This window comes from Eutrigla gurnardus, assembly GCF_963514095.1.
Source record: "Eutrigla gurnardus genome assembly, chromosome: 24".
Lineage (NCBI taxonomy): Eukaryota > Metazoa > Chordata > Actinopteri > Perciformes > Triglidae > Eutrigla > Eutrigla gurnardus.
Genome location: NC_139935.1, coordinates 1,060,547 through 1,074,061, shown reverse-complemented (window position 1 = coordinate 1,074,061; position 13,515 = coordinate 1,060,547). Strand labels below are relative to the sequence as shown.

Genomic DNA, 13,515 nt, shown 5'->3' with positions numbered 1-13,515 from the left:
TTCATCTCAGTCCGTCAAACTTTTATTCCATTGACTGCATATTAAAAGCGTCTGGAAGGCCCACATTGATTCGTTTCGGAGGAGATTTGCTGGATTCATGCTAATAATCGAGATGGTCCGGCGAGGATTGCGTGCGGTCCAGGCGTTGTGGACGAGGACTTATCTCGCTGTTGGAAAGCGAGGCTGCGGAGGAATTCATTGACCTTCGAGTGCTTCTGAAAGTTAGCTCAGGGAAAGTTCCCCCCCTCATGAGTGGACGTAGAGGGGAGGAGGAGGTTCACCTTCGTCCTTGAGTCCGGACCGTGTACTTCCAGTGATCCCGACCTCGCTGTCCACATTACTAACAGTGTTTTCCCTCGTTGTGTGTGTGTGCTTCACTGCCTTAGCAGAATCCCTGTTCAGCGGCCTGGGGCTGGGGGCGGTGGTGGGCCTGGGCCTCGGAGTGCTGCTGCTGCTCCTCGTGCTGGTGGACATCAGCTGCTTCTTTCTGCGTCACCGCGGCCTGCTGATGTGCATCACGCGCGCGCTCTGCAGCAAGAAGACGACCACCAGCGGCAAGGGCAAGGAGATCGAGGAGGGCAAGGCCGCCTACCTGTGAGTGTGACTTCTATTCTTGAGTTTTATTGCAGGAATTGAACTCTGTGAGGTCATTCCTTGTTGCAGAGGGAGCCTCTGCTGTGGGTGTATCTCTATGATTCCACTGTTTATGCAAATTTGTCCATTTTAATTCTCTATTCTTTAAAATGTGTCATGAATATTTATTCATTTTTAGCTCTCAATCATTTTTTTTTTCAAGATGAAGCATGAATACCAACGTGTAGCCTAGAAACATGTGTGAATGAGAAACATGAGATTTTTTTTTCACCATTTACTGTAGGTGCACCTACAAAAGCCGCCCAACCACCCTTTCAACCACAGTATGTCTCTGATTCCGTCTTACTCACTATCAGTGCCTCTTATACATGTCTGTGCAGTGAGTTCACCTCGAGTGTGGCGTTTGCATGCATCGTGTCTGTGTGTGTGTGTGTGTGTGTGTGTGTGTGTATAGATTCGTCACATGCATGAGCAGTATATAATGTGCTTCCTGTATATTTACATAAATGATGCATGAACAGTTATATATAGACCAGTGCAGTGTAACCCGCCTCAGCTCTAACGGTTGATTGTAAAGACTGAGAGATACAGATACGTTTACTTCACCAGTGCATTAATCACCCCGTGGACCAGAAAATCAGAAGACTAGATCGCTAAAGGAGAAAGGGGTATTGGCAATATGCGTTGAGTGACAGAGTAAAGAATTCACACGACCAACAGGTACGGTTTTAAGTGTGGTATATTGTGTTAGAAAAAAAATGTAAAAAATTAATTGAATTGTCAGCAAACACATAAATTGTCAACAACAGTTCTCAATAAAATCCCATCACTAAGTAAATCACAGTCTCTAGCTGTTTGGGTGGCTCGCCACGACCACTGAGGTTCCCCTCTACCTTTACAGAATATGAGGAATCCCAGCAGAAGAAGCAGGTCTCAAGCAGGTCTCAAACCCAGGATCCCATAGAAGGAAAAGAAAAGGACAACAACAACAAAAAACGGCCTATAAAGGCCAAAAAGAGGATTACTAGAACATTCATAAAAAATTAAAAATATACTTTTAAATGTAAATAAATGCATATAAACACACATTTTTACTGTAACATTGTTTCCTAATCTGTTTAACTATACTTTATCGTACATTCAATGAACTTAACACATTTCTCAATATTAACATGAGACAAAATGGCTTAACATTTCTTTACGTTCATCTCCTCTTTTTCCTTTTTTTACCGCCGCTCACTCTCAAGGAAAACACACAGAGTGACGGTAATGTAAATAAAACACCGTAATATAACGCTTTTTTTCCACAACGCACATGAAATTAATGCCTTGTTAATAACATTAGCAGATGCACATTTCAACTCCATTTTATCAGACTAACGGTGCGTACCCACCAAACGCGATGAACGCGATTGAAACGCGCGACAAATGAAATCGCGTCGCGCTAGACGCTCCAGTTTTGACGCCGGTCCAATATGCCAAAAAACGCCTCATCGCGGCATCGCGTCATCGCGTCGCGCGACGAGCTCGCCCAAACAACAACATTTCTTCCGCCATTTCATTCTCTCGTCGATCATGGCTGAGATAACCACCATCGCTGCACTGTATCTACTCTGGAGAAGTTCCCAGCTTCGTCTGCGGGCTAGGCGCCGACGTCGGTTCTGGGTGCATGCTACCCTACGGAGGCGGCGTGAGCTCGGCGAGTTCCACCGTCTCCTGCAGGAGCTGCGCCTGGACGACGGCCGGTTCCAGCGGTACTTCAGGCTGACTGTTGCCCAGTTTGAAGACCTGCTAACCAGGGTACAGGACCGGGAGGTTTAGCTGCTGCTCTGCCCAGAACTGGTGCTTCATAGCCGGCCATAAGCCCCAGTGATAAACAATCGCAAAAAAAAAGATCTCTGTGTGTGAAAGAGCTGGGATTGATATGTATGTATGTGTGTGTGTGTGTGTGTGTGTGTGTGTGTGTCTGTGTGTGTGTGTGTGTGTGTCTGTGTGTGTGTGTGTGTGTGTGTGTGTGTGTGTGTGTGTGTGTGTGTGTGTGTCTGTGTGTGTGTGTGTGTGTGTGTGTGTGTGTGTGTGTGTGTGTGTGTGTGCGCGCGTGCGTGCGCCCCCCAACTTTGATTATGGGCAATATATAATATAATATAATATAATATAATATATAAATATTGTGGCAAAAAGCGAGGGAACACCAGGACGTCCGTACGTCAGCACGTCGGTGACGATCTCAACGCTGATAGGCTGTCGCGGCGCGTCTTCACGCGAATTCGCCGCAAAAGTTCAATTATTTCAACTCGAGCGATGGCGCGATGAAGCGATGGCGCGATGAAGCGATTTTTCGCGTCCATCGCGTCCATCGCGCCGCGCTATCGCGTCCATCGCGTCGCCCGGCGCGATGAAGCGTCTAATCGCGTCTTTGCATTGACTTTACATGTAATCTTGTCGCGCGATGAAGTTTCATCGCGTTTGGTGGGTACGCCCCGTGACATCAATAAAGTTACTCACCAGAGGCTCAAACATCACATACACACACATACTCCGGGTTCAAGGCAGAATTAGGGATGCAAATTATTGAGTAATTCATTAATCGATAGTTGTTTCATCTTATCGATCGATGATCGATTAATTGATAAGCGGCAATTCTTCTGAGAAGCTGAATTTCCCTCTGAATAGGTTCAATCTACTGTATACGTAACATAAAATGCTAACTTCCTTATGATATAAGGAAAAACGCAAATCATATTTTGAATAATTTCATTTCAATGCATCAATTTGGGGAATTTCCATCCATCCATCCATCCATTGTCTACCGCTTATAATTTGGGGAATTTTGAGAACCAAAATATGAAATATCGTTTCCTGACCAATTTCTTACAAACTGCTGGTTCTGATCCAAATGTTGACATACTAAATGGGGTTGAGGAGTTTAAGCATTCAAGAAAAGATGAGAACAAAAATGACTAAAACACAGTGCTGAGCCTTTAAACTATTAGTTTATCATGACTGTAATTATTATTATTATTATTATTATTATTATTAATATAAGTGGGTGACTATCCCTCAGCCTTCCTAGGTGTTTTGGTTTTGACCTCGTTCACATACGTCTCCACTCGCGAGAGAGATGATTGACAGTTGACGTCAACAGAGAGTTCCACAGAGATTTGCGGCTTGAAGTCGCTGGCGGCGGCAGTTATTTATTTCTTTGCCAGCGAGTAGAATTCAGCGAGAAAGCGAGTGACGGGCGAGTAGCGACGTATGTGAACGGGGCTATACGCGGCCTCGCCATGGCGACGGGGGAAACAGAAGTTGATGAGCCAAACCAGCCGCGAGGATTTCTCCTTATAATACGCGCTGCTGCCCTCCTGTTTAGGCCTATCATTAGAGCCGCTAGTTAAGTCCATTTGCCTTGATGAAATAATTTTGGGCGAACATCGAGACTATGGCGGCCGAAATTAGACTATGGCGGTGCGCCATAATGTGTGGGAAACACCACTTCCCGTTTGTCTTGTTGTTGTCGTCAGAGCCCTGCTTCGCTTGTGTTCGCGCATGTGCGTCAAGTACGCCTGGCGTCAAGAGCGCCCTCACGCGGACTGCCGGGGAATTACGTGTTCAAAACGCAATTAATTGCAATTAATTTATTTTAATCGAGTAATTTCTTATCGACAATTAATCGATAATCGATGAATTGTTTGCATCCCTAGGCAGAATACATGGCTCTCATCAGTCCAGGTTTCGCTTTTGAAGAGACAGGGAGTTCAGTAACGTGTAACCAACAAATAGAAATTTAGCGAAGTACATGTGGCTAATGGCATGAGCTAGCGCTATGGCCACTAATAAACACTACTCACGTTCTCCTTCGTTTCCGTCACAAAACACACGGTCCGCTAATTAACCCACAACAAAAAGCGTCGCTCCCTGCACCGATGATAAAAATAGCTCTAGCTAACTTTGGGTTATCTGGCTCTCAAACGGTAATATCCACAGCAAGAGGTTAGCATGCAGCCACCTCGACGACGGTCCGGCAGAGAGAGAGAGGAAAAAACAACGACAGGTCACGTACACCCTGACGGCGTCTGATTGGTTACGCTACGTTACCGCACGTGAACTCCTCATGTCAGCCGAATCTTTTACACTTTGAGAAAGGCACATTCGCCACACTTGAAATAAACAAAATATTCTCTTGAAACAGATATAAATAAACGTGTATACTAATCTTTTTTTCTATTTATTGACATTTAAGATTTTAATCATAAATCATATTTATTCATGGTACGTGAGATTATTTTAAATCAAACCCTGTTTATTTATTTATCTGTCACATAAAAATATGAATTTATTAATTTATTGATCTAATCATTTAACTTCTAATAAGGGCCTAATAACCTGGGTTACACAAGCAGACCTTTTGTTCCCCGACCCCCATGAAACTCATACAGTAGCTGTTTCAGCTCCAGTCCCAGTGTTATTGAACCAGGGTGCTGGGTGAACCGCTTCACCCACAGTCTGATTCATTGGCCTCGGGTGTTAACACTGTCGGTGTGCCGGCCCAGTGTCTGGGATGTGGAGCGAGGGCACGGAGAAAGAGAGGAGGAGGAGTGGGGGGTGACTTTTTGCTGAGTCACTAAGCTCACAGTGCTGGAGGGCTGAGTCGCTGCCTGCCTGCCTAGACAGCGTGCACGACGGGGCCACGGCTTTATGTTGGAGCGGGCAGCGGAGCCACAACTCACACAGCCGTTTACAGGCAGTGTGTTGCTGCTACAACTCCTTCATGGCTTTATTACAGTTGGACCTCTAGTGCAGGCGCATCACAAACAGACAAAGTGCTGTAAATATCCTTAAATGTAGCGTACGCTCTGTGTATCTCTGTTTCCCAGCCCGAGCGTGTGCCGGCTGCCATCTCACAGTGCCCTTTCATTGTGTTGTGTGTCAACGAGGGACTACAGGTGACTGTACTTTCCAGATGGCCCCAAAATCCTTTTGTGGCTGTGTGAAGATGTTGCGATGATGTCGGACATCTCTGCATCTCCAGATGAAGTGGTTTCATAGCTGCCAGGCAGGATGGCCTTCCTGCAAATACAAACCTGCTGCTTGTGTAGAAACAAACTTTCTTTGAGCTGATGTGCAGAGAACCAAGTAACGCCGTCGATACGCCGTCGATACGCCGTCGATACGCCGTCGATACGTCTTTAGCTCCGTATGAGTTGGCAAGATGTGGTGGTAATTTGATTTGATCTTTATTTTCATCAAATACAAAGTGCAATATTTACATGACATAAAATACATCATACAAATCTGAAAAAGACAAAAAAGAAATTGTCACATATCATTTACATATAGCTCATATATCTGTGTGAAATAGCCATTATCTACATTTGAATATAAGTACAGTACAATAACAAATGAAAAAAAACACATTCTTCCTCTAGATTACTTTAAATCTGCACTCCATTCCTTTATACTTCTTTCCGTTATGGAATTGTCTATCATCCGCGATCATCCGGGAACCTGCTGGGCTTCGTAATGGCCTCTGGAAAAGTTGAAAGGTGTTTTCACAGTCGCCACATTGACTTCACTTCCAGTTAGTTTTGTGAGTGTTTGGCGCTGTGATGTCAGCGGGCGGGCGGAGCACCTTTTAATTCTGGACGGGTTAACAGAGCTGTGGTGATATCTCCCCATATGTAATAAAAGCCAGCTCTGCTTTTATCAGCATTGTCTCCAGGCATTTTTCTTCATATTCCCTGTCAGTCACTGATCCAGGAACAGATCAGTCTGGTCCCTCAGTCGCCTCCCAGCATGCACCTGGGGGCCACCGTCATCCCAAAGTTCAGTCTCGACTTTAATGTATTTTATTGGAATAGTTTGGGTTTAATCCACGTTCTATCTGACTGTATGGAGACGACGTTAGAGGAGCTGAAGGCACACATTAGGAAATGTTAAAGCGCCCTCTCATCTGTTATTTACGGTACTTTGGTTAGTTTGGTTGTGGTGAACGTTGGTTGAAGGTGCGATGTTTTGATCAGGATGACAGGTGATGACCTCATCACGGGAGGCTCTTCCTCCATGTTGCTATGCATGTTGCAGGACCGTCGGTGTTATTGACTTGTAGAGAACTCTTGGATTTCAAATGGTGGGCGAACCCTTCTGACATTTAATTAAGTGTGATTTTGCAGTCGAGCAAACAAAAGGCTGGTTGTCTGGAGAAGCTGAAAGCTTGAGGGGGTAAAAAGACATAGATCTGTTTAGCCTTGGAGAAGAGTTCCCATATATTCTTCCCACACAGCCGATTCCTTCAGCAGCTCAGGTAACAAGGTCTCTGATCCAGCAGCAGCAGCATCAGCAGCTCCGTGTCCTTGAGGAAGACTTCCTCCTCTCACACTCGCTCTGAGACCCCGGATGTCAGCGATGAGAACATAAACAAACACCTCCTACTTTATCTCCGTGAGATTGTAGCCGCTGGACGACCTCGAGCTTCTAATTAGCATCTGTGGAGGGAAGAGCGAGTCGCTGCGCTGTGCTTCGGTGTCACTTAGACGCTTACAGATGGCCAACACACATCTGCATTCCCGACGTGAGGTGCACATTATACCGCTGGTATACCTGCAGCACTATCAAAGGGGCTTGTCGAGCCCCCGCAGCATCTCTGTTCGCTCTGTGTGTATTTTAAATGGAACGTCCGCGGGCACAGAGAGACACTCTGAGACTGCATTACTGTATTTCTTTCAGCAAATCCTCATTATCTTTTAACCGAATTAGCTTGTGATATTGTAAAACTTGAATTAGCTTGTGATATTGTAAAACTTGAATTAGCTTGTGATATTGTAAAAATGCTATGAAATTCTAAACTAATTAAAATAATTGAGCACCCCCCAGAAAGATAAAATCTCTGGCAGCACCTACGCTTCAATTATTTCATTTCCCTTCCCTCTCCATCGCTCTACGTGCCGACGCCGGGAACCTTGATCAATTAATGTAGAAGTAGTTAATAAGTTAATGATGTGTGGGAGATGTGTGTGATTGTGAAGGTCTGGCTGATAGGCAACGAGGCGGGGGGGGGGGGGGGGGGGGGTTGTACATCATGTAACTCTGGATTAAAGGGTCGTGGATCTGTGACGAGGCTAATATCTCACAGAGGGGCGGCAGGGTGTTGGGTTCAGGTTTCTGACGAGTCAGCGGTTCCTTCCGCAGCGTATCAAGGTCTCAATGACGAACTGTGGTGATGGTTGGTTCCTCCACGGAGAGGAAGCATCAACCTGCCCCGTGTGTTAGAAAACCAAGTCCAATCTGGGTTTGCATGAAGCTAATGGGACATGAAATTGGCTCCACTGTGCAGGAACTTTAACATCCACCAATCAACCGGAGGGGAAGCCCTCCGGGCTGCTGCAATATTTGGGCTTATTAAGTACAATATCACGCAGGGCTGCTGTTTTACATTCATCACCCCACTGGAAGAAAACTCCATGGAGTTGGGACACAAACGGTATGACTATGTGCCTTTTAATTGACTATTCACTGCTGTAATACAAAAAACTACATTGTGAAATCATGGTACTTTATTATAAGAACTCCATCACATGCCTATCCAATAGTTAATTAAATACAAGTTCAATATTACATGGGAGGATTTTAACATGGAATATTACATGAATCATACAAAGACATTCGATGGGTTAAATAGCTGCAGTTTGTCCTCCATCAGAGCGCGTTCAACCCAGTAATCTTGTGTTTTATGGCAAAGAGAGCGGACCAAACGCTGGACGAGGGTTTCTGCTTCTTCATGCAAGGTGACAAACAACACGTGGAAATAAGAAGCTGTGAACTCTTAGTTTAGTCAAATGTGGTGAAGTCGGGTAAAAGCTCCATCTGCCTCTTATTGAATCTGACCAATCCCAAAAGAAGAAAAGGATTTGGATGCTTTGATGTGCAGAAAAACTCAATATCTTCCTCATATTTTACACTTTGAATGATTGTCTGTGTCTTTTGTTGTCGAGGCAAAGGAGTACCTTTCTGCTGCTGGACGAATCCTCTTGAGACGTCTCTTGCTGGAAATTCAGGACAGGTTTTTTTGTTTTTGTTTTTCAATGAAATGACAAAAGAGGAACGCGTGTCTGTGCACGGCTCATATTTCCACTTTGAATGCGTCCCTGTTGGTTTGTCAAGTGTCGGGCTTTAGTGCTTTAGCGGCTACAGAAAATAAAATTGAGTCTTTGCTGATAAATTACTTTAAATCTGTTTTCTGCAGGCGTACAAATGCATCAAATATTACAACCGTGTAATTATTATATTACCTACTGTCTACTATCTACTTTGTTCATGTCCAGATACAGTAGGAGTGTAAGAGGAATTAGAATATGAATGTGGGTCATTAAAACAAAGCACATACCTCATAACAAGCTCTCATAAATAATAGAAATTGCCGCTATATAAGTCACATTATGTCACTGTATTATCCCATCCAGACGTTTAGCTCTCTCCTGTTAACGGCATTAGAATGAATCTTTTTCTGGAATGCAGATCAAAGCTCTCATCCTTCACATCACTGGGAACACATCCTGGTTGGATTTCCATATTATCATTAAGATGAAGCTGCGTCGTCGTCCTGCTGAATTTCTGGCAGCTAGATGAGAGGAACAAGCTCGAGAATACGCAGCCAGCCAATCAAATGGCTCCTGCTTGATACCACACCAATGTATGTTTTATCACCTTGTTTTACCTCTCAAAATGAATCAAAAGCTAATTGGAGATGTGCCAGCTCCGAGGTGGTGATTCTCAGGTCGACCCAGGCAGGGAAATGAGAGAGCAGCATGAAGGCAACAGCAATCAGCCGGGCTGAGAGGAAGGAGCGACCAGGACCGGCAGGACAAAGGCAGCCGCTAACGATGTTCTGGATGTGACAGTTTGATCAAACGTTGAGATTCTGGGCTAATAATCACACTAAAAGCCTACAAGCCGCTGTGTTAGATCCATATATATGATCTGTTCAGTCCGACTGCAGCTCACTTCCAATAAAGCCTCTTTAGAAATGGCATTTCTTCACTCCTAAATGTGTTTGCCAAATAAGTTTTGAAAGGCATGTTCCCATTAAGGGGTATGCCGGTGATTTAATACTGCACTTCCAGAAAGTTCCAAAAAATCTGAAGCAGCAGACGACGGGATCTTCTGACATTTAGTCCTTCAATCTCCCATAATGCAACTCGATAGCTTATTTTCATGCCTGGTAAATGCCCTTGTCTCTGATTGTCTCGGAGCTCAAACCCTGATGACGTCACTATGACGTCACCAAGGCGATTCTCCTCCACAGAGGTCAGTACACGGCTGTTTGCTTATACGTAAAACAAGTGGAAAAACACGAGTGACGCAGGTTACAACAGGAAGCGGTCGGATCAATACGGTTCTGAATAATGGGAAAGTTTCCACTGGCTGAGTCATACCTGTTCAGATCAGACGTGGGGTTGTATCTTTATATACACATCTGTGTTTTTCATGAATGCAGTCTGATGAATTTGAACTTTTCCAGAAAGATGACGTTGTTGTGGAGGGAGGCAGCAGAAAAACAGTTCAAGTGCTCGCTATATTTATCTTCACCGTTTTATAATGGCCACCTTTATGTTGTCTTCAGACCAACCTGCTCCACCGGATGGTTCGTCATTATCTTCAGACAGAAAAGCGTTCCATGGAAAAGAAGTATCTTTTCCATGGAACGCTCTGTGTGATGCTTAGAGACGGACATTTTTCAGTTTTTAACCGAGACCATGGTCTGTCTTTAGCTAGAAAATCCAGCAAAGTACCTGGCAAATCACCAGATACGTACATATCAATGTCATGTCCAACTGAATATGAATATGAATAATCTGTTTCTTTGTGCAGCCCTGTAGAGGTTTAAATATTCAATATCCCTGCTGCCTCACTCACATTTAATTCAGCATTATTAATCCCAACGGGGGCACCAAAACGTCTAAAAGGTGATTACTGCCGGCTCTGACGGAGGAAGTACACATGGAAGTAACAATAAAGCCCACACACTCTCCCAGCGGGGATCCAGCTGTAATTTAGCTAGCCTTTATTCTTTGTGCTTGCTTCATACAAAACATCCTCTCGGTGGTCACTCATCAGTTCACGTCAGCTGTATGTGTGTTTTTAAGACTATTACCCAGCGGGGGTGTGAACAAGCTCCAGGTCTCACATTCTCTGCCTTTTCCCTTTTCTTTTCTCTTCTACCGCAGGAAGCTGCCGCTCAAGGAAGAGAATGGGAAAGAGTCTCTGAAGCCGGATACGATTGAAATCAAAGTGCACAGCGACAACAGCATCCACACAAAGGCCGACGACAGCAAAGCGTAAAAATGGTCCACGTCCCCCCCTCACCGCCAAAAGAACATTCGGATCCCGAGACCAAAACCCAGAGAACCTACAACACTGGAAAATAGTGGAGCAAAATACCATATCTATTTCTAACAATGCCTCAGTGACAGGCATGTGTAAATAAAAATTACAGGGAGAAAATAGATGGAAGGGTCAACCTTTTAGACACCCTGAGTGGTAAATGTATCATGTTCTTAAAAACATGGCATCGCTGGAAGGCTCTTGTTGATCAATGATTGTATTTCTTTTCCTTTTCATTTTCAGCCCTCGTCCATACAGTTAAACGTTGATACATCAGCCGCCGCTATGACTTCTCACACAAAGGCAAACATGTCAGTGTGAATGCATGGGCCAACCCTCACTGCAGGATATCACTATTATTTAAAAAAAACCAACTCTAATCGCCTGTTTCCATGCCTGAGTGTTACACTGCAGCAGCCTTTAAACGGCCAGCGCCGAGAATTCACTTTTATTGCTTCAGGAAAACGTGAGAAGAAGCCTGGCAACATTTCAAAATGTAATGAAACAGATAAATTATAAAGAGTTGATATTGGACGGATGATCGGTCTGAAAGGGCTATCGTGGATCACAGTAAACAAAGAGTCTATAGTGTACACAGCATCATGCCACACACGTGAGTAAAGCCTTGACACCCACTCTCTAACGATGTATGTTTTATTCATCTGGGTTCAGACAGATGAAACACGTCCACAAACGCCCTGAATGCTGTCATTGTTTTCACGTGACCGTGGACTCCAGGCATGGGAACAAACGAGGAAACGTCTGCCGGTGAGAAATACATCAACGTCTCATTTTCAATTCGTTTTTATTCCTTCCCGTCTCTTTTCTTTTGGTTTCACTTTTCTCTCTGTGATGTGTTGTACATAGGTGAAAAAAAAAATATTTTACAGAGCTTTTATGTAAATATACCCCAAAGGATGTGTCTTTTTCAAAATGCAACAGGCTTGGCTTTTTTGTGAACGCTCCTCAGATGAAAACACTGTTTTGTTTTGTTTTTTCTTTCTTCTGTTGTGTTTTAGTCCAAAGTTCAGTGATGGTGTAATATTGTTTTTATATTTCAGTATTTCAGTGGAGACGGTAATTACGACGGCATTAGTGTGCCTTCTTTTTGTTTCTCCCTCCCCTTCGTGGCCCGCTGCCGCAGTGTAAACCTTCAGATGACTTTTGATCGTGCTGCTTTTCAACACTGAATGTGTCAAGAAGATTGACTTGTATTGTGGTGCTGTGAATTCTGGGAAATGTAGTCTTAAGATTGTGGATTGTATACGACAAACGCTGGACAGAAACAAATGTGATGTAACGACTACATGTCAGGTTGACTCTGTAAAACGACGGGCTGCAGAAATCTGGATTTAATGTGTGTGCGTGTGTGTGTGTGTGTGTGTGTGTGCGTGTGTGTGTGTGTGTGTGTGTGTGTGTGTGTGTGTGTGCGTGCATACATGCATGAGTGACTGAATACTCTTGTCCACATGAATCAGGTTGCATGTATGTCTGTTGAATGTATCGGTATCTGCACGTACTGTGACTCAGTCTGTGTGAGAGCCCATTTAGAATTTTCACAATAAGAGTCCCGATTTCAAATGAAATTCAAGAGTAAAAATGTTGCTATTGTGGTGTTTATTTTTGTTTGTAATTTCTTATCTATTTATATCGAAGTGTATTATTGAGTGCACTCTTCAGTTCCACGATGCAGCTCCGTTCGTCCCACACTAGTTTATGATGTTCCACGTAGGAATGGCCGAGTGGGTTTCCTCATTGAATGCTCTCTGATAAGTCAAACCTGATTATGTAGTCCTCGACAGTGATTAATTCCCCAGGCTGCAGCACTCCACACATGTCTGCGAGCCCCCGCCCCTATTCCCTCTCTTGTGTTTTAAGCTCAGACCTCATAGCGCTGCCGTTGTTTTCTCCCAGTGAGCCCTTGCATTTCTTAGATAGATGGTCCTGCCATGGAGTGGTTCCGCTGCCTGTTACGCCGACTGTAAATACGGGAGCACAGTGCCTGGAGGCTTTACGATTTGTACATGTTATTTTGTATTTGAATATGAGTCTAACCCCCGCGTCCTCTCAGTCTCCCCACCACCTCGGTCCTTTTTCTGTAGGGGGTAACAGGTGTGTTTGAGCTCAGTGTACAGTGTGTGTGTCCTCTTTGTCCCCCATGCTCCGTGTCCCTCGGACTGTCCCCCGCTGAGTGTGCTTTGTGCAGGAGGTGGGAACTATTGATGTCTCTCTGTACGTACCCGTGGAACCCTTGTGACTCCTGTCATTTGCAGCTGTAAATAAACATGTCCTGGTAGAAGACAGTGAGACTTTGCCTTTCATTGTTTCCTGTTTTGCCTTTTTTAACCGTCTCTCCAGCTCGTATGCGGCCATGCTAAAGTATTTTGGGCTGTAGCTCCTTTCCAAGGTAATGATGACATGTAATATTTAGCTTAGCATAAAGACTGGAAACAGTTAGATGAAGCTAAATCTTACAGCTTGGGGCGATATGAAAATTTCACATCAGGATTAACCTTCCAAAATGATTGCGATTTGCAAAATGTC

General features: G+C 44.3%; 1 protein-coding gene across 2 annotated transcripts in view; it reads left to right on the top strand.

The window, feature by feature from the left end:
* ncam2 (neural cell adhesion molecule 2) overlaps positions 1-11,529 on the top strand; it is a 176,783-nt gene extending 165,254 nt beyond the window's left edge. The window contains exons 16-17 of one of the 2 annotated variants that reach the window (XM_084003870.1): positions 387-594; positions 10,815-11,529. In XM_084003870.1, the coding sequence (XP_083859996.1) occupies positions 387-594; positions 10,815-10,929 (323 nt within the window). In that variant the 3' untranslated portion in view covers positions 10,930-11,529. The remainder of the gene's footprint in view (positions 1-386; positions 595-10,814) is intronic. The other variant, XM_084003871.1, reaches the window with a different exon arrangement.
* The last annotated feature ends 1,986 nt before the right edge of the window (positions 11,530-13,515 follow it).